This window comes from Sciurus carolinensis, chromosome 18, assembly GCF_902686445.1.
Source record: "Sciurus carolinensis chromosome 18, mSciCar1.2, whole genome shotgun sequence".
Classification (NCBI taxonomy): domain Eukaryota; kingdom Metazoa; phylum Chordata; class Mammalia; order Rodentia; family Sciuridae; genus Sciurus; species Sciurus carolinensis.
The window spans coordinates 25,999,571-26,024,513 of NC_062230.1; the positions used below are offsets into that span (position 1 = coordinate 25,999,571).

At 38.2% G+C, this 24,943-nt stretch overlaps 1 protein-coding gene across 1 annotated transcript in view; it reads right to left on the minus strand.

The window, feature by feature from the left end:
• The window catches only part of LOC124969945 (phospholipid-transporting ATPase ABCA3-like), a 161,687-nt gene that overhangs the window by 87,165 nt on the left and 49,579 nt on the right, over nucleotides 1-24,943 (minus strand). Inside the window, 4 exon segments of the mRNA XM_047532948.1 lie at nucleotides 2,362-2,479; nucleotides 17,771-17,851; nucleotides 17,854-17,910; nucleotides 21,405-21,586. Of these exon segments, the coding sequence (XP_047388904.1) occupies nucleotides 2,362-2,479; nucleotides 17,771-17,851; nucleotides 17,854-17,910; nucleotides 21,405-21,586 (438 nt within the window).

A 24,943-nucleotide genomic window follows, 5' to 3' on the forward strand; every position in this document is an offset into this window, starting at 1 on the left:
CTTCCCATTTCTGTACACAGTTTTGTTGGCAAGAGTATTACTGGCTGTCAATTTTTTTCTTTAAGCACTTTGATTAAATTAACACTTTTTTTTTTTTTTTTTTTAGGTACTGGGGATCGAACTCAGGGCCTTAGCACTCTACTAGCTGAGCTATCTCCCCAGCCCAAATCAACACTTTCTTGGCCTGCAAAGTTTCTTTTAAGAAACCTACTAACAAGTCTTATGGGGCTTCTTTTTAATATGATGGGTCATTTTTATCTAACTACTTTCAAAATATTATCTTTAACTTTGATTTTTCATACTTTGATTATATATCTTGGTATAGATCTCTTTGGGTCCATCATATTTGGTATTCCTTAGGCTTCTTGAATCTGGATGTCTATTTCCCATACTTGATTTGGGAATTATTCAACTATTATTTCCTTAAATGAGATTTCCCCCTTTCTCTCTTCTTAACTCCCCAAATGTGCTTATTGGTTAGCTTGTAGTCCCATAATTCCATAGACTTCATTCACTCTCTTTCATTCTTTTTCCTTTTTCTCCTGTGATTGTATAGTTCAAAAGGACCTATCTTCAACACACTGTCTTTTAATTATCTTTCCACGACTTGATCAAACCTACTGTTGAACATCTCTAGTGAATTTTCAGTTCAGTTATTTTATTCTTCAGCTTCAGTATTTGATTCTTTTTCTTTTTAAATCATTTTTATCTTTTTTGTTGATACTGTCATTAATTTTATTTTTTAAAAATTTTATTCATTTATTTATATGTGGTGCTGAGAATCGAACCCAGTGCCTCATACATGCTAGGCAAGCCCCCTATCACTAAGCCACAACCCCAGCCCACTCATTCATGTTTTTTATATTATTTCATTTAGTTGTCTGTAAGTGTTCTCATGTAACTCACCGAGCTCCTTTAAGTAATTAATTTGACTTTTTTTCAGATAATTAATAAATCTCCATTTCTTTCAAGTTGGTTACTGGGGCTTCATTTTTATTTTATCATATCATGCTATTTTGATTCTTCATCTTTCTTTTTCTTTTCTTTTCTTTTTTTTTTTTTTTGTGGTGCTGGGGATCAAACACAGGGCCTTGTGCATGCTAGGCAAGCATTTTATCCCAGCTACATCCAAAGCTATATCCCAAGCCCCCAGTTTTTTATGTTCTTTGTATGGTTGCAACACTGTCTACACATCTGATGAAAACATGCCTTTTCTTACTCTCACAGAGCAATGCAGGCAGTAATAGGATGACTATCCCTTTTCCTTTGTACTTAGTTTTGCCAGACATGTAGATTTACCAGTTCTTCAGTACTTTATAGGACAGAAGAAGGAAACTGGCCCCTGGGGGACTGCACTCAAAGGCTGTGGACAAAACTCCATTAACTTTACTCTTTCCTTTGTGGAGGAAGAGCCTCAGTTCTGCACCTTTTCCCAATCTTGCAGAGTAGTTCTGCCCATAGAGGATTCCTATCTCTTCCTCCTTGCTCCTAGTTATCTCCCGAGCTCTACAAATCTTTCAGCATTCCATATGAGGCGATGTAGAAACTGGCTCTTTGGGGACATACTGAAAGGCTGGGGGACAAGACACACTTGACTTCTCTCCCTCTCCCTTAGAAAGCCTTGGTTCTGTACCTTTCCTCAATCTTGCATGACATTATCAACTATAGGAGAATGCTATCCTTCTTTTTAATTCCTAGCAGTCCCGGGTGTGTGAACTTTACTCTCCTTTCAGCACTCAGTATGAGGCAAGACAGAAATTGGACCCTCAGATGGTATACAGAGGTTTGAAACAAGACTCCATTTCCTTCTCTTCCTCCTTCTTGGAGGAATATCCTTACGTTTTGTGCCCTTTCTCCATCTCTCAGATTGTAAAGGCTGTAGCAGGACATCTGTCCCTTATCTTTTGTTCTTAGATGTCACAGATATCCCAACTCTACCATTCCTTCAGCCTTTGATATGAGGTGAAATAGTTAATTTATCCTCTTGGGAGCACACTGAAAGTTCAGGAGGCTGGGTGGGCAGGTGCACTCTCCATTCTGTCCTCCCTCACCCTCCAAGGGAGAAGTCACAGGTCAAAGTGATCTTCTATAGTCTGTGAGCTAAACTTCCTTGAAAACTCACATGAGGAAAGTAAATTTGCTCTTTTTACCCATATCAGTACAACTTTCTCATATGTATGTTTGCCCAGAATGCTACATTACTTAACTGGATTTTGAATTTTCCATAAAAGTATTTTTATGCAAATATGGTTATTTTGATGTTTCTGTGGGGATCAAGAGCAAGGACTCAATAGCGAAACTCAATGATTTTCACTCTTAGAAGAAATCTGACCATTGCTCTGGATAGAGGTGAATACTTACCTGTAAGAACAGACAAAGTTGTGCTCTTTCCTGCCCCATTATGTCCCAGAAGAATAGTGACCTGCCCTTCATACACATTCAAAGACAAGTCATTTACTGCTGCTTTGCCATTGAATTCCTATGGGATAAAAGAAATAATAATTTGTCATTTATCACTATCACTTATTAAAGTCAAACACAACTCCTATCTTTCAAAGAAACATCAAATATCATCAAACTCATGTTGTCAATAAAGGATGATGCTGAGAACTAGGAACAATATTTTTAGGTGCATTAACTTCAAAAGAATAAAACTGGACCCTTCTCTTACACCACACACAGAAATCAACTCAAAATGAATGAAATATCTGCATATTATATCTGAAACTCTTAAAATTCCTGGAAAAAATATAACAGTAAGGGAAAACAACCTTGACACTGGTTATCAGGAATTATTTTTGGATATGATCCTGAAAGCAAGGCCACAAAAGCAAAAATAGACACATGGGATTGCATCAAGGAAACGTCAGGGTGAAAAAACAAACTATAAAACTGGAAAAAATATTTTCAAAAAAAATATATTTAGTAAGGGTTAATTTCCAAAAACTATAAAGAACACATATAAAGGAATAGTTAAAAAAAAACACAAAGAACCCAATTAAATATGGGTAAAGGACTGAAACAGACATTCCGTTCTGCTCCATCCTGTTTCTCTTTATCCGGCATCAGATTGGGGTAAGTTAGGGGTTTTTTTTTCTCTTTCCCATCTGCCATTCCAATTTTTACCCTCTGTTCCACAAGGGGTCTATCCGTTCACGTGTGCCATAGACTCCCCATCCCCCACCAGTTCCATTTGGGTTCTGGTCACCGGGAGATGTCCGGGCCTCCAGTTAGTCCCCCATTTATTCTGCTTCAGACCCCCAAAAGTCGAAAGACGTTTTGGCTTTTGGCCCTTCCACCGTTGTTCCGGTGTGCACGAGCTGAAATTGGGATGCCTTTTTCTGGCTTCTGCATACCTATCTGGGTAAAGTTGGACAGCTAAAGGGAAATACTGGGAGCTCATTGGACCCTAAAACTCCTTTGGGCTCTCTGCCGTAATTTAACTAAACTGGGACTCTCCCAAGACTTAAGCCATAAATGGCAAGTTTTTATTCGACCATGGCCTGGCCTCAATATATTCTAGATAATGGCTCAAAATGGCCACAAAAGGGCACTCACAAAAATTTGCAAGCTTTTCATTTTGGAATTTGGCGCTCACCCTGCCCCTTCTTCTACCTGTTCCTCCACCCAAGTTCTCCTCCCTGGGGCAGTCCCAAATTCTGCCCCCCTCCATGCTCTGGGCAGAATTCCACCTTGTCTTCCTGTCCTCCTCCTGCAAACCCGCCCTCTCCTCCTGCAGATGCAGCTCCTCCTCCACTTCCTCCTCAGAGCCCTCCTACCTTCCCTCCTTCCCCTCCTTCAGAACGTCCCTCCGCCCAGTCTGTTTCCTCCTCCCCTGTTAGCGCAGACATGTGATCTCATCAGACCCTCTCACTGTCTAACCCAAAGCTTCTTTGTCCTCCCTGGGAAGTAGCTGGTGCAGAGGGCATTGTGCAAATACAAGTTCCATTCTCACTTAGGGTCTTTCTCTGCTGATTTCTCTACTTATATTAAGGAATTTAAACATCTTTCCCAAACTTAATAGTCCCAAACCTGGCATGATGTTCATGTTATTCTTTCTTCCACTCTCACTCCAGACGAACAAGCCTGTATCCAACAGGCAGCACAGGATCACAATGACCAAACCCATTTCATGGACATAACTTTACCCACAGGATCAGCAGCGGTTCCAATCAACCAAACCAAACTGGAACTATCAGGAAGGCCAGCAAGGCCACCATTATTGTGCTCGCATACTCCAATATCTCATAGCAGGCATGCCAGCAGTCTCCAATAAGGTGGTAGACTTTGATAAACTGAGGGAAATTACCCAGAGTCCAGATGAGAATCCAGCTCTGTTTCTTAACTGCCTTATAGAGGCCCTTACTAGATATACTAAACTGGACCCTGAATCTCCCTCTGGGGCTACAGAGCTAGCAACCCACTTCATTTCTCAATCAGCCCCTGATATAAGAAAAAAGCCCAAACGAGCTGAGGAGGAACCTCACACCCCTATCCGAGATCTGGTGAAAATGGCCTTTACAGTCTATAATGCCAGAGAGGAATCAGTCGAATTGGCTAGGCAAGTTCATTTACAGAAAAAGGTGACACTCCAAATCCAATCCTTGGTAGCTGCCCTGCGGCCTGCGGCTCCAGCGAGAGCTTCAAAGGGGGACCAGCAATCCTCTCCACCAGGGTCTTGCTTCAAGTGCGAACGCGAAGGTCACTGGGCTTGTCAATGTCCAAACCCACGGCCCCCCACCAGGCTGTGTCCCGCCTGCAAACAAGCAGGACACTGGAAGAGTGTCCTATGACCAGTCCCTCCCTGGCACCTCTACGCAGGGGTGTGGCCAGCCAGGCGGTCCCTTCCCATGAGCTTTTTGGGATTCGCGGAAGACTGAAGGAGCCGGGACTCGAGGATCCCCATCACCCTAGCTGAGTCCAGGGTAAAGTTCCAGGTAGCGGGTAAGTCTACAACTTTCCTTGTGAACACCGGGGCTACCTATTCTGTCTTGCCTGCCTACTCTGGGCTTTATTTCCTTCCCAGGTTTCGGTTATGGGAATTGACAGAAAACCCTCCTTCCCAAGCAGAACAGCTAGCTTAGCCCATGCCCTGGAGGGACATCCTTGTACACACTCATTCCTAGTTATTCCCTCTTGTCCAGTCCCCCTCCTAGGAAGAGATGTTCTCCAACTCCTAGGATCCACCCTCAGCTTCTCCCCAGGCACACTGCTAGTGCTCACCTTCTTCTACCTCTGTTCGTACATTCTCTAGCACCCCCACACCACCTACCCTACTGTTGCCCCCAGACCTGGTCGACTCCCAAGTCTGAGACACTTCCAAGCCGATCATAGCCTCCCACCACAAGCCAGTCCTTATCCAACCGAAACCTCAAGCTAAGTTCCCTTCATGTCCCCAGTTTCCAATTTCCCGTACTCACAGGGAAGGACTTAAACCCATTATAGACCGGTTGCTTACTTAGGGACTCCTTATCCCTACTGACTCCCCTTGCAAAAACTCCATACTGCCAGTACCTAAACTGCCAGAAACAGCAGATTACATTCTCTCCTTCCTGGGTTTGGCTAGTTTTTTCAGACACTGGGTCCCTAATTTTGCACTTCTTGCCAAATCCCTATATCAGGCAGCAAAGGAGACTCCACATGGGCCCCTTACCTCCCCGAGATGATACCTAACTCTTTTTACAAGTTCAGGGATGCTCTCATGTCCTCCCCTGCTCTCGCTCCCCAACCCTAACCATCCTTTCCACCTCTTCACGGATGAAAAACGGTGTTGCCAATGGCCTCCTCGCGCAACCAACTGGACCTTCTTACAGACCGGTGGCATATCTCTCCAAGCAGCTTGATTCCACAGTTCGTGGGTGGCTACCACGTCTCCGAGCACTGACAGCAGCAGCTGAATTAACTAAGGAAGCTCTAAAACTCACCCTACTCCAACCAATAACTGTGTATTCCACCCATCAACTGCAGGACCTCTTAAGCCATAAATCCCTTCCACTCCCAAAGGTGCTAAAGCGATTCATTCACCTCATGAAGACCTCTTCAATTACCCACTCCCCTCACCTGACCTGTAGATGGCAGTTCTGTGCTGGGTCCTGATGGACGCTATAGAGCTGCTTATGCAGTTGTCACCACCACCTCAGTTCTGGAAGCCAATTGCCTTCCAGAAGGGACCACTTCCAGAAAAGCCAAACTCTTTGCTCTGATCGGGGCTCTAATTTTATCCAAAGGTAAACAGGTTAACATCTACAGAGACTCCTAATATACCTTCTTGATTGCTCACTCACATTGGGCTATATGGAAGGAGTGTGAATTTTTCACAAAGTGCTCACCAGATAGGGAAAAAAAAAAAACAGAAGGCTCTAAGTATGCGAATGTATTCAGTAGAAGGAAAAAGAATGTTTCTGGGTAAGAAAGTTCTTGTGTGATGGAATATATAAGGGTCAAAGTAAGTGCTAAGAAAGTCTGTGTAAGTAAAGGGCAAATTTCAACAAGTTTGCAAATATCTAAGTTGGTTATATGTATGTGAGACAATCAGTTAAAGCTTTTACCTAAGGTCAAATACTAATCTACTAATAATCTATATGTTAAAATGACATTGTGTCTGTTAGGTTTTATTCTTTATAAGCTTCTTTATAAGCTTCTTAAAATGACATTTAAGAAAGAGTGTAATGTGCGATAGAAAAAATGGGACAATAGTGACTGAGATTGGAGGTCTCAGATGACCACATGGCTGTGGCATGCCTGGTACCTGGGAGTGTTCCCGTGCAGGAGCACAATATGCCTGGCTGCTGTGGCAGTACCCTCTCTGGGGAGGCTTTGTGCAGGAGTCCTATCAGCTCTGACATTGATCTCAGGCACACAGCTCTTGGGCAGGAAGAAATTCTTTTGCCAGATAACCAGTGTTTCCTCAGTCCCCTCTCTGGTTTCTGCCTGCCTTACAGTAACTTTGGACAGTGGACTTTCTTGAGAGCTACAGAGCTCCTAATGTTGCACTTTGCAGCTGTGAAAAGTTACACAGATGTCCTAGTCTCTGTAAATTTCCTGAAAACAAAGAATAATGCTTACATAATCTTTAACCTGATAATAAGACATATATAAAGATTGCTGACATAACTGTTTAGATCTGCATTTCCATCAGACAACAGAGCTCCATCTGATCTCAGCTTAATCTTCAAAATCTGTTTTGTGAAGAGTCCCACTTTACCTGAAATAAGGCTCTGCCTCACCCTGCTGCATGTTAGAATGGCTCCAAAATAAGCCAGACTTTACTTCATTTAAAGCTGTGTTCAAAAAAATTTAATGTTGGAGATCCAAGATGGTGAACTAGAGGGAGGCTGCCTTCCTAGTTGCTCCATAACTCTGGTTTCAAGCAGAGGATATCTGTTTCTCGGTGAGGCAGTTTTTGCTGTTTATCGATCCCCTGCTGTTTACCCCATTTGTCTGCTGTGATCACCTGCAATCTGCCAGCATATCGACGCCTTTTTTGAGTGCAGATTGCTCACTGTCAGGTGCCTATCATCCGCCATTTGCCTGCCTCTTGCCTGTCCATCGCCTGCCTTACACCTATCCATCACCAAACGCACGAGGTTCACCTCCCGATCGTCTGACAAGAGTCAGCAAACTGATTGCCGACCGCCAGTGGTGCACCAGCTGCCTGCTGTTGCCTGGAAGTTCACTGTTACAGTACCTGCAGGTTTGATTACACATGGCTGTCGCATTTTGAGACAATAGTCAGGCCCCCTAGGACCCCGGCGGGACTGACTGAGCCCCGTCTCCAGGAGCCCTCAGCCCGACCGATCACTCCCTGCCTCTGGGGTCCTCACATCGACTGACTGCTCCCTGCCGCCAGGACCCCCAGACCAACTGACTGCGCCCTATCACTGGGACCCCACACCGACTGATTGCACCCGGCCTCCAGGATCCCGCAACAACACCAAACATACCCGATCTCCAGGACCCCTGACTGACCAACCGCACCCCGCCTCCAGGACCTCCAGCTGACCATGTCCACACCCTGAGCTGCAGCTCCCCATCTGCCAACAGATTTGGAAGCCAGAGCGGCCATCTTGGATAATCCTGGAAGCCAGAGCTCCGATCTTTAGGTGGGGCAAATCCCATCCTGAGACACCTGCTGGAGACTTGAAGCTCATTGTCAGGTACCTCTCATGCATCAGGCTACTGAACACTGGGAGGTTTCATTACTATATGACTGTTATACTGTAGATTTTCTTTTTTCTCCTTATTGAAAACGTATACGTTTTTATTTCTTTACTTTTCTTGCTCTCTTTTCCTTTGTTTACCTGTTCCCTCAGAGTCTCTTTCTCCCTTTTTTGCATGCTAACATCCAATTTCTTTTGATTACTCTCACCCTTTCTATTTTCTAGAACTTCTGTATATTCTTTTCTTATCCCATTAACAGCCACATTCTACATCCCTCTGCATCCTCTTTGTCCTCCATTAGAAACTGCAGACCTTATTGCAAATCCGTTTGTTTTACTGAAGATAATATTTGAACTCATTCTGTTTATTATGACACTTTTGTTATTGTCCTCATAGGGGCTATTTGGTCTAGGATTGCATAGTGTCTGAATTGGGCACTGCTAATATTGATCTCCCCTTAAAGAAAGGGTTTTGGAAACCTATAGGGCCACTATAAGCCTATAGGGGGAAATATGCAATACCCCAGATCTGCACTGCTAGAGGGGAAGATACATGAACAACATGAAAAAACAAGGGAAGAAAATGATCCAAACAAATCTAGATTCTATATTAACAGAATCCAATGACAGTATGTTAGAAGAAACGTCAGAAAAGGACTTCAGATTATACATGATTAAGATGATTCGCAAAGCAAAGGATGAGATAAGAGAGCAAATGCAGGCAATGAATGATAATACCAATAAGCTGAAAGAGCACCTGCAGGAAGCAAAAGATCATTTCAACAAAGAGATAGAGATTCTAAAAAAAAACCAAATGGAAATCCTTGAAATGAAGGGAACAATAAACCAAATAAGATAGTCAATGGAAAGCATCACCAAAAGACTAGACCACTTGGAAGACAGAACCTCAGACAATGAAGACAAAATAATTAATATTGAAAATAAAGTTGCCCAAATAGAGAAGATGGTAAGAAATCATGAACAGAATCTCCAAACACTATGGGACATCATGAAAATACCAAAATTAAGAATTCTTGGGATTGAGGAAGGCACAGAGAAACAAACCAAAGGAATGAACAACCTATTCAATGAAATAATAGCAGAAAATTTTACAAACCTGAAGAATGAAATGGAAAATCAAATACAAGAAGCTTACAGAAACCAAATGCACAAAATCACAACAGATCCACACCAAGGCACATTATAATGAAAATGCCTAACATTCAAAATAAAGATAGGATTTTGAAGGCCGCTGGAGAAAAGCATCTGATTACATATAGGGGGAGACCAATACGGATAGTAGCCGACTTCTCAACCCAGACTCTAAAAGCTAGAAGGGCCTGGAACAACATATTTCAAGCTCTGAAAGAACATGGTTGCCAACCAAGAATCCTATACCCAGCAAAACTAACCTTCAGATTTGAAGATGAAATAAAATCCTTCCATGATAAACAAATAGAAAGCCTGCACTACAGAATGTTCTCAACAAAATAGTCTATGAGAAGGAAATGAAAATCAACAATGTAGGTCAGCAAAGGGAGGAACTACCTTAGACAAAAACCACTCAATGGAGAAACCAAGCCAACTTAAAAACCAAAAATAAGCCAAATGACTGGGAATACGAGTCATATCTCAATAATAACCCTGAACGTTAATGGCCTAAACTCATCAATCAAAAGACATAGACTGGCAGAATGGATTAAAAAGAAAGACCCAACAATATGCTTCCTGAAAGAGACTCATCTCATAGAAAAAGACATCCACAGACTAAAGGTGAAAGGATGGGAAAAAACCTACCACGCACATGGACTCAGTAAAAAAGCGGGGGTTTCCATCCTCATATCAGATAAAGTGGACTTCAAGCCAAAGTTAGTCAGAAGGGATAAAGAAGGACATTTCATACTACTTAAGGGAAACATAAATCAGGAAGACATAACGATAGTAAATATTTATGCCCCAAACAATGGTGCATCCCTGTACATCAAACAATCCTTCTCAATTTCAGGAATCACACAGACCACAACACAATAATTAAAAAATTAAAAAATTCTTAGAGGTCAATGAGAACGACGACACAACATATCAAAATCTCTGGGACACTATGAAAGCAGTATTAAGAGAAAATTCATTGCATGGAGCACATTCCAGAAAAGAATGAAAAGTTGACAACTAAATGACGTAACATTACAGCTCAAAGCCCTAGAAAAAGAAGAACAGAATAACAGCAAAAGTAGTAGAAGACAGGAAATAATTAAAATCAGAGCTGAAATCAATGAAATTGAAACAAAAGAAACTATTCAAAAAATTGACAAAAGAAAAAGTTGGTTCTTTGAGAAAGTGAACAAAATAGACAAACCCTTAGCCACACTAACAAAGAGAAGGAGAGAGAAAACTCAAATTACTAAAATCCATGATGAAAAAGGAAATACCACGACAGACACCACTGAGATACATAACATAATGAGAAGCTACTTTGAAAATCTGTATTCCAACAAAACAGAAACTACCGAAGACATTGACAAATTTCTAGAGACATCTGCTCCTCCCAAACTGAACCAGGAGGACATATACAATTTAAACAGATCAATATCAAGCAATGAAATAGAAGAAGCCATTAAAAACCTACCATTCAAGAAAAGCCCAGGACCAGATGATTTCTCAGCCGAGTTCTACAAGACCTTCAAAGAAGAACTCATTCCAATACTTCTCAAAGTATTCCAGGAAATAGAAAAGGAGGGTACCCTACCAAATTCATTCTATGAAGCTAATTTCACCCTCATACCCAAACCACGAAAATACACATTGAGGAAAGAAAATTTTAGACCAATATCCTTGATGAATATAGATGCAAAGATCCTTAACAAAATATTGGCAAACCGTATCCAAAAACATATTAAGAAAATCGTGCACCACGATCAAGCGGGGTTCATCCCTGGAATACAAGGATGGTTTAACATCCGTAAATCAATAAATGTAATCCATCATGTCAAAAGACTTAAGGATCAGAATCACATGGTTATATCAATTGACACAGAAAAAGCATTCGACAAAATACAACACCCCTTCATGCTCAAAACACTAGAAAAAATAGGGATAGTAGGAACATACCTGAACATTGTAAAGGCTATTTATGCTAAGCCCACCGCCAACATCATTCTTAATGGAGAAAAACTGAAATCATTCCCTTTAAAAACGGGAACAAGACAGGGATGTCCTCTTTTACCACTTCTATTCAACATTGTCCTCAAAACTCTAGCTAGAGCAATTAGGCAGACTAAAGAAATTAAAGGGATACAAATAGGAAAAGAGGAACTTAAGCTGTTACTACTTGCTGATGACATGATTTTATATTTAGAGGATCCAAAAAACTCCACCAGAAAACTTCTAGACCTCATCAATGAATTCAGCAAAATAGCAGGCTGTAAAATCAATACGCATAAATCTAAAGCATTTTTATACACAAGCGACAAAACATCTGAAAGGGAAATGAGGAAAACAACTCCATTTGCAATAGCCTCAAAAAAATAAAATAAAATACTTGGGAATCAATCTAACCAAAGAGGTAAAAGATCTCTACAATGAAAACTACAAAACATTGAAGAAAGAAATTGAGGAAGACCTTAGAAGATGGAAAGATCTCCCATGTTCTTGGATAGGCAGAATTAATATTGTCAAAATGGCCATACTACCAAAAGTGCTATACAGATTCAGTGCAATTCCAATTAAAATCCCAATGATGTACCTTACAGAAATAAGAGCAAGCAATCATGAAATTCATTTGGAATAATAAGAAACCCAGAAGAGCTAAAGCAACCCTTAGTAGGAAGAATGAAACGGGGTATCACAATACCAGAACTTCAACTATACTACAAAGCAACAGTAATAAAAATGGCATGGTATTGGCACCAAAAGAGACAGGTAGATCAATGGTACAGAATAGAGGACACGGACACAAACCCAAATAAATACAATTTTCTCATACTAGACAAAGGGGCCCAAAATATGCAATGGAGAAAAGATAGCCTCTTCAACAAATGGTGCTGGGAAAACTGGAAATCCATATGCAACAGAATGAAACTAAACCCCTATCTCTCACCCTGCACAAAACTCAACTCAAAATGGATCAAGGACCTTGAAATCAGACCAGAGACCCTGCATCTTATAGAAGAAAAAGTAAGTCCAAATCTTCAACTTGTTGGCTTAGGATCAGACTTCCTTAACAGGACTCCCATAGCAGAAGAAATAAAAGCAAGAATCAATGACTGGGACAGATTCAAACTAAATAGCTTTCTCTCAGCAAAGGAAACTATCAGCAATGCGAAGAGAGAGCCTTCAGAGTGGGAGAAGATCTTTGCCACTCATACTTCAGATAGAGCACTAATTTCCAGAATATATAAAGAACTCAAAAAAACTATACATGAAGAATATAAATAACCCAATCAACAAATGGGCTAAGGATATGAACAGACACTTCACAGAAGAAGATCTACAAGCAATGAACAGATATATGAAAAAATGTTCACCATCTTTAGTAATAAGAGAAATGCAAATCAAAATTACACTAAGATTCCATCTCACCCCAATTAGAATGGTGATTATCAAGAATAAAGCAACAGTAGGTGTTGGCGAGGATGTGGGGAAAAAGGTACACTCATACATTGCTGGTGGGACTGCAAATTAGTGCAGCCACTCTGGAAAGCAGTGTGGAGATTCCTTAGAATACTTGGAATGGACCCACAATTTGACCCAGCTATCCCACTCATTGGCCTATACCCAAAGGACTTAAAATCAGCATACTACAGAGATACAGTCACATCAATGTTCATAGCTGCTCAGTTCACAAAAGCCAGATTATGGAACCAACCTAGATGTCCTTCAACCGATGAATGGATAAAGAAACTGTGGTATATATATATATATATACAATGGAATATTACTCAGCTATAAAGAATGATAAAATTATGGCATTTGCAGGCAAATGAATGAAATTGAAGAATATCATGTTAAGTGAGATAAGCCAATCTCAAAAAACCAAAGGACAAATGATCTCACTGATAAGCGGATGATGACACATAATGGGGGGTGGGAAGTCAAGAATGGAGGAAGAAAGGACTGTATAGAGGATAAAGAGGGGTGGGAGGGGTGGGTGAGAAGGAAAAAATAACAGAATGAATCGAACATCATTACCCTATGTAAATGTATGATCATGCAAATGGTATGCTGTTACTCCATATACAAACAGAAACAACATGTATCCCATTTGTTTACAATGAAAATTTCAAAAAAAAAAAGTTTGATGCTTATTGTAAAGATTACTATGATGTATGTTGTAAAATTTACTCAAACAGGGGATATAATGAATAACTCAACCAAAATTCAAGATAGCTCTTGCACAAAATGAATGTTTTACTGTTGGTGATTCCATTTTGTATTTTCCTTGTAAACTCTATTAACTGTTGCCTGATTAATTTTTTGAAGAAGTACTGCTTCAAGACCAAACACTGTAAATTAATTTGAAATAGTATGCCATCACCTATAGGACAGATAATGTAGACCCCAATTAGATAAAAGGGGGTGAATGACTGTAAAGTCATAGACATTGAAGTTAAAGCCCAGCACTAACGGAGCTAAGAAGCTGCTCTTAAGTTCCGTACGAGTGACCCTTGTGGGAACTCAGCCGATTCTTAACAGATAGGAACAGGTCAATTTGACCAGCTTGATCTTAGACACCTAGAAAAATAGTTAAAACCAAAATATAGCCATTGTTGGGCATTTAAAAGAAACAATAGTTAAATGCAACTTAAGATGTACACTTGTGTTAACACCCCTAGAATAAATAAAGACTGGAAGCTACAAGAGAGAGATTCTTAGGCAGATGTACCTGCTATCAAGAGAAACTGCCAGAATCAGGAGTTTTTAGTCAGTTTAAGGCCTACAGATCCTCCTAAACTACATAGGTAGGTTTAATCTATGCTTGCTAGTATAATTATCTAGCCCTAAGTCACAGGAATATAGAGATCTCTACTAAACACAGATTATACCAACAAGAGGACCTGGTTGCAGTCACTGCCAACCAAAAGCTAGAACAGCAACTCCAGAAGGCAGTAGAGGCATCTGCTGCCCCCGACATTCCTGCAAAGATGAATAACATTTATTGCTCAAGTTTCCTTGCAGAACTACTGAGCACTAGATCTGATGGCAGACAAAGGGGGAACATGCCTCTTCCTAAAAAAATGTTGTTGCTGCATCAATGAAACTGGTCTAATGAAAGCAACATCGAAACTCTCAGACATCTAAAAGAAAGGCTGAAGCAAGAAGAATCAAATGACCCCTGGCCAGGTTGGCTGAACTCCACTCTTGTCACCTGGCTGAACCCTACCCTTACTCCCCTATTTGTGATAGGATTTCTGCTAATGCTTGCTGCCCTCTTCTCAGGTTTGCTCGGAACCTCATGAGTGAGGTTGCCAGGGTGACATACAACCAGATGCTCCTACACTCTTATAGCTGCCTCCCCACCGACCCAGAACCCGAACCTTTTTTTCCCCACGACATGTAGGAAATAGCCAGATCGACCAGCATCCTGTATCACCAAAAAGGGTGGGATGTTAGGTCGGAATGTGGTCGACTGTAGGAGGCAGAGCAGAGCAACTGAGACAAATGGTGACCAATCAAGTGGACTGAAAAACTTCACTGACCCTTAACATCCACCTGTCACTCAGCAGGACCCCCTCCCATCCCGGCCTATAAAGACCCTGGGCAGACGGGGCCACGTGCGATTTTCTTTGGCTCCCTACCTGACCTGTACCCGGGGGGGCTGGGAATTTCTCCTGAGAGCCAAATTTCAATAAAGCTTGCTTCCACCGCTTTCTGTCCAATTTTATTTGGCTGATAATCGTGCCTTCAAGCTTACAGTCTAGCCACTCTGGAAAATAGTTTGGAGGTTCCTAAAAAAATTTAAAATAGATCTATCATGTGATCCAATTAACTGACCTCTGGGAATTAAAATCAGGATCTCAAAGATAGAGCTACATTACCATGTTCTTTGCCGGTACATTTGCACATTCATCACAGCATTATTTACTATAGCTAAGATATGAAAACAACTCAAACACCTTTTGACAAATGAATGGATAAAGAAATGTGGTATCATGTGATGGAACATTATTCAATTTTTTAAATAAGGATATTTTACCATATGCAATAACATGGGTGTGCCTGCAACACATGACTGTCAGAGAGGAACAAATACTTTATGACTGCTCTACCAGGAGGCACCTAAAATAGTAATAAATATATAAGTACAGTCAATAGAATGGTAGTTATCAGGGCTAATGGAAGAATTCAGGAAGAAGCTGTTCAATGGGTATAAAGTTACAGTTGTATGAGAAAAGTAAGTTCCAGGGATCTGCTTTACAATTAGTACATGTAATTAACATCAAGATATTATGTACTTTAAAATGTATTAAGAGGGCTGGGATTGTGGCTCAGAGGTGCAATGCTTGCCTAGCATGTGTGAGGCACTGGGTTTGACCCTCAGCACCACATACAAAACTAAATAAAATAAAGTTATTATAAAAAATTTTTTTAAAAAATGTATTAAGAGGAAAGATCTCATGCTAAGTATTCTTACCACAAAAACAAGGAAAAATAAAACCCAATGGGACACAAGGAAAAAACTGAATATGCTTATTAACTGGATTGTGGTGATGATAACACAAGTATAGACATAGGTCCAAACTTGTCATTTTGTATAATTAATTATATGTAGTTTTTTGGTGGGCCAATTATACCTCAATAAATAAGGAGAAAAAAGCTATGTCAACCTAAAATCTGAAAGTCCATGATTTTCAATTCAACTAGATGAATCTAAAATCTGCCTGTCTAATATGTCTGTAAGTATACTTACTGGCAAATCCTAATCAGAAAGCAATAAGGGAAAGTAATTCTGGAGAATGCAACTATTGGTTTCTCTTTTTCAATGTAGGAGAAACCTTAGAAAGACATGTAGCATTACCAAATTGACAAGAAACATCCAGGACAGTATGCTTACAAATTCCTTAAGCCTAGATTTCTTAAGAGTAGTGTCATTGACATTTTGGGATAAAGAATTCTTTGTTGTAGTGGTCTGTCCTGTGCCTTATAGGTTGTTTTACAGCATCTCTTGTCTGTACTTTCTAGATGCCAGTATTACTCCTTTATGCACCTTTCCCCCTTCCTGGTTGTGAAAACCAAAATATCTGCAGGTATTTTCAAATGTCCTCTGGGGCAGGGGGTGATGCAGTACCAACACAATTGAAATCCAAATTAATTGTCTTCCATAAATTCAATTACATACCTTACAGATGGTGATAGTATTATAATCTATTTTAGTCACCATCCCTCCTCTAACCTATAGTTCTGCATCTCCAAATACTCCTCAGACACACACACACACATATACATAAATATATAGTATATATGAATATTTAATATCTCAAACTAACATCTAAAAATCTGAAGTATCTATACACATCCATACTTCAATATGTCTGCAATATATTCTGTCTATAATATATCATAATTATCCTCTGAAAATATACTCAACAGTACCAACTCAGTAAACAGTCTGCAAATTCACCCAGATGTACCAACCAACCAGAAACCTATACATAATCCTACACCTTTCCATTGCAATAAGTCATTAATCCAACTAATTGACACAGGTCTGGAGAGACCATTCATTTATTCATGAGGAAACTAGCTGAGGCTAGAGAAAGGACATTTAAAGATAAGAGGGAACAATCTTTGATGCCTTCACAGTGCCAGAAAATGATGCTTATTCTGCCAGCCAGACTGTAAAATTCCAGGATTAATAGGGTACTGAGTAGATTCCAAAAAAAGGTCTTGCCTCAAAATTGAGGAATAATTTACTGTAGATAAAGTAAACCAGACATGAAAGAATCAAGCTGTTGCCAAGTAATTATTTCTAAAAATAAAGATCAAGAGTATTTAATGAAATACAAAAATGCCAGTACCCCAAAAGAGTACAGATTCAAGAAGATCAAAAGATCCAAAGAACAGGAGAACTACTTCCAGAGAAAATCATAACCAAATTGCATAAAACCATTGATAAATGTTTTGAAGCGTGCCAGAGAAAATGTACATGGTGGGGAAAAAGAACTAAAGCATAAGGATTAGAAACAATCCTTTTGGAAAGAGAGTAGAGCAACATCTTTAACCTAAAATTCTATATCCAATGAAAATATCATTTGAAAAAGAAGATGAAATAGTTTTATATTCTCCACCCACACCTCAATGTTACTATTGCACCAAATTTATTTTATTCACATAAATTACAAAATCAAATATCACTTGTTGCCAAGCCCATTAGAGTCAAAGAAATGCAGTGGTACAAATAAGACAATATTTGTAAAAAATGTATCTATATTTATATATGTTCATTATTCATTGTTCCAGCCAAGCTCTGCCTCTTAGAGTAGAACTATACCGAGGATGACTCAAATTAAATAGCTCTCTCACTTGTTTTCTTGGAATGGTTAGTTATAAACAATTCCAATGTGAAGTATATGGTGTTCAGTACCTGAAGGAAAAAGAGATCTTTAAAACAATACCTTATGCAAATGTTTAATCTGGATACCTGCTACCAAATTAATAGGTTCAGCCTCAAATAGGTGCTTCTCTGTGTTCCTCCATGTTCTTCAACGTTTTCTTTTTCCTCTTTAATTCTTGGTTTTCCAAACCAATATGAGCGCTACAAAGAAAGTCAAGATGTAATCACAAAAATAAGCAGGAAGAAATGAAGCCCTCTATCCAAACAGACTTATAACAAGTCATCAATAACATCCCTACAAACTCTGTGGTTTCATCAGTGAATTATGCTGAATATTTAAACAAGAAGGAACAATTTTTCCAGCCCTTCCAAAACATACTGAGGGAACCACTAAACTGAGTCAGCATCATGCTGACATCAAAGTCATACAAAGATACCACAAGGAAGGAAAAGAACCTTATGAACACAGATGTAAAAATCTTCAAAAAATACTAGCAAGTCGAATTCAGTAGATTAAAATAATTACATTCCATTACAAAGTAATATTTATCCCAAGGATGCAGGAATGATTCAACTTACAAAAATCAATGCACTACATCATACCAGCAGAACAAAATGAAAAAAAAAAAAAAAAGCCATGCAGTCATTTCAATTAACACATAACAAAAACACTCAGAAAACCAGGAATAGAAAGAAGAGAATTTTCTCAAAACAATAAAGGGCATTTATGAAAAACAAAAGAAACCTATAGCTAACATAATACTTAATGGTTAAAGATTTAAAGTTTTCTCTTTAAAATCAGGAACAAGACAAGAATAACTGCTTTCATACCTGATATTTACCATTTTACTGGAAGTTGTAGCCAAAGCAATGAGACAAGAAGAAAAGAAATGAAATCTATCAGAATTGAAAGAGGTGAAACTATTTAAAGATAACATGAACTTACACACAAAAAATCCGCAAGAGTTCATCCACCCCCCACATAGCCACACACTACAGGAGATAGTAAATTCAGTAAAAATACAGTGTATAAGATCAGCATGTAAATATATACCAGGATGAATGATCCAGAAGGAACATGAATTCCATTTACAAAGTAGCATCCAAAAATAAAACACTGAGGAGTAAAATTAACCCAATGAGATAAAAGACTATACAATGAAAAAAGCATAAAGCCTTGATGAAAGAAATGAAGACCCAAATAAATAGAAAATTCATGCATTTGAAAACTTAATGTTTTACATATGGCAACACAAGCTAAGTCAACCATAACAATGCAATCCCTACCAAAGTTCCAATGGCCATTTTTGCAGAACTAGAAAACCTGATCCTCAACTCATATCAAAGTTCAAGGACCTCTTTTTTTTTTTTAAGAACCTCTTAATGAACAAAACAATCTTGAAAATGAAGAACAAAGGTCACACTTTGTTTCAAAACTTACTGCAGGACTGCTAAACAAAACAGTGTCATAGAGGAATAAGGATATTCACATGGGCCAACAGAATAAAGCTGAGGGTCAAGAAATAAACCCATACATCTATGGTCAATTGATTTTCATCAAGGGTGCCAACATCATTCAATAGGGAAGTGAACAGTCTCTTCAGAGTGGTGTTGGGGCAATTAGTACACCCACGTGCAAAAGAAAGAAGCTAGACGATTACCTCACAATGTACACAAAACTGACTCAAGATGAACCAATGGTCTAAATACAAGAGCTAAAACTATCCAACTCTTGGGAGAAAACACAAGGATAAACCTTCATGACCCTGGAATCTACAATGTTTCCTTAAAAATAAAACCAGTAGAATCTATTTTGATATAACTAAAAAGAACCAATAAAAATCTCATTTTAATAAGTTAGTTAATCTACCAATAAAAGCAGAAAAAAAGAAATAATACCAGATATACAAGCAACAAAGTAAAAAATGTATAAATTGAATTTCATCAAAATTAAGAACTTTTGGGATAGGAATGTGACTCAGCAGTAGAGCATGTGACTAGCACACATGAGGCCCTAGCTTCCACCCCCAGTGCCAACAAAACAAAACAACTTTTGGGTTAAAGAACACTATGAATGAAAAGACAACCCACTAAATGGGAGAGAGTATTTGTGGATCATGTATCTGATGAGAGCCTGGTATGCAGGATACATTAAAAAAACTTAATATAGGGGGACAGGAGTTGAATAGATGTTTCTGTAAACAAGATATACAAGTGGCCAACCAACACATAAAAAAATCCCAATACTATTAGTTATAATGGAAATGTACATAAAACCACAATTAGATACTATTTTTATACCCAAGAGGATAGCTATAATAAAAGAAAAAAGGACAATAAGAAGTGCTGGTGAAGATGTAGAGAAACTAGAACACCAGTACCTCCCTTGGGGAACACAAAATGGTGCAGCCAGAGAGTACCTCAAAATATCAAACAGAATTTTCCAAAGAACTAGCAGTTCCATTCTTGGCTATATAACCAAAAGAACTGAAAGCAGGTATTCAAACAAATACTTGTATTCATAATAGCATAATTCACAATAGATAAAACATGAAAACAACATACATGCCCTCTGATGGAGGAATGAGTAAAGGAATTGGTCCAAGTACATACGATGAAATATTATTCAGCCATAAAAAGAAATTTGTAAATACTGATGTATGCTACATAATGGATAAACCTAAACAGTATTAGGGTAAGTAAAATCAGCAGACACAAATGGTCAATTACTGTATGATTATATTTATATGAAATATCTCAAACAGCTCAATCCACAGATAAAGCAGATTACTGGTTACCAGGGACTTGGAATAGGGAAAAATGGGGATGATTCCCTCATGGGTCAGGGTTTTATTTCTGTGGAATGAAAATATATGGAACTTGGTACAGATGATGGTTGCACATTGTGAACGTAAACTGTGAATATGCCAAGTGCCACTAACTCTATTCTCTTTAAAATGGTTAATTTTATTTATGTGAATTTTACCTTAATTAAAAATTTTAAATAAGAACAAGGAGCAAAGATTTCTGAGAACTGGAAAACACATCAGCTTCTTGATTCACTTTGTCAGATGGAGAAAGTTATAGAATACTTTCAGAGACTGCAGTTTGCAGCAAAGTTATCTACAATTTTGAAGCAAAAGCTGTTAAAATGCAATGTTCAAGATGGAGTGACAAAATGCAATTCTGAAAAATGAGATCACAATCAATGCCTATATATCACAAATGGTCATGATATCTTCTTTGTACTATGTATTACTGAGCAATGGCAAGTAAGTGTGGAGGACAAGATGCAGGTGGTTCAGTCACTGAAAGGAAGCAAGTGGGGGTGAAAACCAGGATATGAGAAGTATAAAAAATCCTCTCCTCACTAGGATCTAAGAAAGTATTACACATTAATTTAGATGTGAACTCCCTTTGCAGACTTTTAAGTTTCCTCATTCTCCAGTCTAATCCACTATTTATCTTTTGGCTGAAGAAGGGTTATGGTACTCACAGTTTTAATGTAGGGGTTCAGTGTCTTATATGTTGTGCACCTGTGTCTGCAGAAGGTTTTAAGGCATATCAAGAAAGGGCTAGCATTTCATATGGATGGTATACAGATGTGTAAGATTCTACACTTGACATTTTATTTGATTATAAATATTATGAAATAGGTTCATAAGATTATGGACTTTCTCAACAATAAAACTCACCAGAAGGAAAAAGTACCACGGTTGGGGCACGCCACACTGCCCAGGAAAGACAGTTTCTACATACCAGGTAACAAGGCCATATAAGAAAGCATCAAGTAAAAGCATTCCCAACAGATAGCCAAAGATGAGGTTATCATCAAGACTGGCTGGTGTCCAAAGGTTATGCCATTTAACACCAATCTCTGAAATAAAAAGGAGATATTTATCATAGATGAATGCTCTGTGATTAAAAACAGCAAAGAAAGAAGTTTGATATTCTACATTCTACCACTGTCAACTGTCTGCTGATAACCCTTCATTCAGAAAATGATGGAATTTGAAACAACCCTGGGTTTCTCCCTCCTTCCTTCAAAACCTTCAAAAGTAAATAGGAATTTTTAAAACAAGATAAATAATTGAAACAAAAATAAGAAATACAGAAAAGTCAGAGGAAAAGCAAACCCATTAGACTCTATCCCTTTACTCTTTTCACGCTAAATTCCAACTGAAATAACCATGAGGATATACAAATTTGGAAAAATATTCAACAGTACTAAGAGATGAACAGGGCAGAAGAAAAAAAAAGTAGTTCTGCTTAGCTATAAAACAGATGGAAAGGGAAAAAGCAAGCCAAAGAAACCAAGTAATTCTATTCTCTTCTACCTTCTCTATCTCCAGACAGGGATAGCACAAGAGGAGAAGCATTAGGGCTTGCAATGAACCCCTAGTTCAAAAAGGCAAGACATAAAAATGGTAATGGCCCATGAAACTCATTTGCCTTTCAAATTTAGCCATCTCTTTTCAGTAGACAATCACTTTGAGAAGAACTTCTGTGAACATTATGTCTTTCAGAAAAAAGAAATAATCTGAAAAAAAGCATTTAGTAGAATTAAAAATGATTATCAAAATGAAGCCATTCTAAGAGGTGATGAATAGTAACTTAGAAACCACAGGGTGGGGAGGGACAGAACACAAACTTCAGGAAGTGTGCCATACTTGAGAAGTCCTCCCACCCTATACCCTAGACACAATGAGTTACTGAAAGATAAAATTTGTAATACCTAAGAGAAACAATAACTAAATAACATAAAATAAGCCATCATGATAAAATAATTAGAAAACTAAGAGTACATGTTCTGTTTCAGAATAAGCCAATGAACTATCACATCTAGATAAATTAATGTTTTTAATGCTTCATTTAAGAAGAATTACACAAGCATCAATAAATAAAATCATATGTATGCATATATACATATGAATACATATATATGTGTGTGTATATGTATATTCTTCTGAATGACTACTCATTGGAGATTTTGTTTACAAATGAGAAAATCAATTAATTAATGGAATCAATTAATCCATTAATCAATAAATACTATAAAACTCCCACTAAATTCCAACAGGATTTTTCATAGAACTAGACAAAATGACCCTAAGTGGAAAGCAAAGTAACAAGAATAACTGAAAAATAGCAAGGCAGGACAAGACTAACATATTAAGACTTGATACAAAGAAACAGATTCATGTATATATGAGAATATGATGCAAAACAAAGGTGGAATTAGAGACCAGTAGAGAACAGCAAATTAATCAATACATGATTTATTGAATAGCTTTATTTTCATATGAAAAAAACCTAGGTTCTTTTTTTTTTTAAGTTGTAGACACAATACTTTTATTTACTCATTTTTATGTGGTGTTGAGGATCAAACCCAGTGCCTCACACATGCTAGGCAAGCACTCTACCATTGAGTCTCAAGACCAGCCCCATTAGATTCTTACTCACAACAGAAAGATCAATTCTATGTTTAATGAAAAGCTGAATATAAAAATTAAACATTTAAAAAATTTTAGAAGTACAGGATCCTTCTCTGGGTATGGAAGGATTTCTTGAACAAGATCTAGGTAAACAAGCTAAAGGAAAAGACTTTGGGTCACTTTGATTAAAAGAAACAAAAAAAATTTTGGAAAAATGAGACCATGAACAAGTTAAACTAGCCAGAGACTAAAGACTATTATTTACAATACCTACAAAATACATAGAAGATTCAAATCTCTCTATGCAACAAAAAGGAATTCTTCTCTCCACCCAAATGAAACATGCTGATATACCATTTTTCGTGGTGGAAAGGAAAAAGTAAAATGATTTGATGGTGTAAAGGATATAAAATATGAAATAATCAGTTATGCATGAGACTAGATTAGTTAGTAAATATATTTCTCCTTATCTGACATTGTGCACCCTGAGAAGATAGAAATATAAATGTCATTTTGGAAAAGAGGTTCATTTTAGAAAAAAATAAGAAGGAAAACCACATCTCTCTACTTAAACTAAGAGAAGAGTGAAAGTAAGCTGGAGAGGACAAGATGTAGTTCTTAGGTTTTCTTGTCTTAGGGATATCCTAGAGAAAAGTTCAGATGGGGTCAATTAGAAGTAGCTAACATTACATGAGACAGCTAGATAAATAGACCTGAAGTAGTGCTCCTAACTCCTAATATTTTCAAAGTGGCACTGAGAGGTTGTGGCAATTTCTATGTGTTTTTGAAGGCCAAAGAAGCTCAGTGAAGGTCAGTGAAAAGCAGAGAACTGGATGAGAATAGGCTTGGGAAAGTGGCCACAACCATGCTCTCTAACAGATGGGGTGCCATTATACTGTGTCACTGGACCACACATACCTAGTTATACTTCAGTATGACTGAAGGATCCATACAGCAGCTCAGGCTAAGTTTTCTATTACAAAGGGGCAAAAGATTCAGAGGATACCATACAGACTTGAGGATCTGCCTCCCCCAACCATAAGAAAGCTCATATATTTCCACCTATATGCATGTACTGTTGAAGAATACATGAGGAGAGAATCTTAAAAAATGATTTATTCAGATGAATCTCAATAAACTGCTGGATTGGACTTAAAATTACATATAATTTCTTCACTCCTACAGTGAAGAATTTGGAGGACAATTAGTTATAAAAAACAAATAAGATATATACATATACTTTTTATTGTCATATTAGTGTAATGTATGATTTGAAAAAATGTGTAAAACTCTTACTACTGGTAAGAGAATAAACTTTTATACTCTTTGTGAAGTTACTTTAATATTAATCAAAATTAAGCTATAAATATTTTGAGATAGCATTTTTATAGCTTAGTTGTTTTTTGGTGTTTTTTTTTTTTTTTTTTTTAAATTTCAAGAAAGGATCTTCCTATGTTGCCCAGACTGGTCTACAACTCTTGGCCTCAACTGATCCTTCCACTTCAGCCTCCTGAGTAGATGGAAAGACAGCTGTGTACCACTGCACCCAGCTTAGTTTCACTTTTTTTCCACTACTGGGAATCAAACCTAGGACTTCATGCATGCCATGAGTCACATCCTGGGTCCCTAGATAAGCATTTTTATAACTATAAATTTTTCATGCATGTGCACTATTATTGTTAAGCTATCTAAACATACATTTATAGAGAACTAGTTAATTATCCATTTTTAAAGGAATGTTAAACAATTTTGTAAAAAAAATGAGGCATATCTTGATATAGAGAAGTTTCAGGATATAT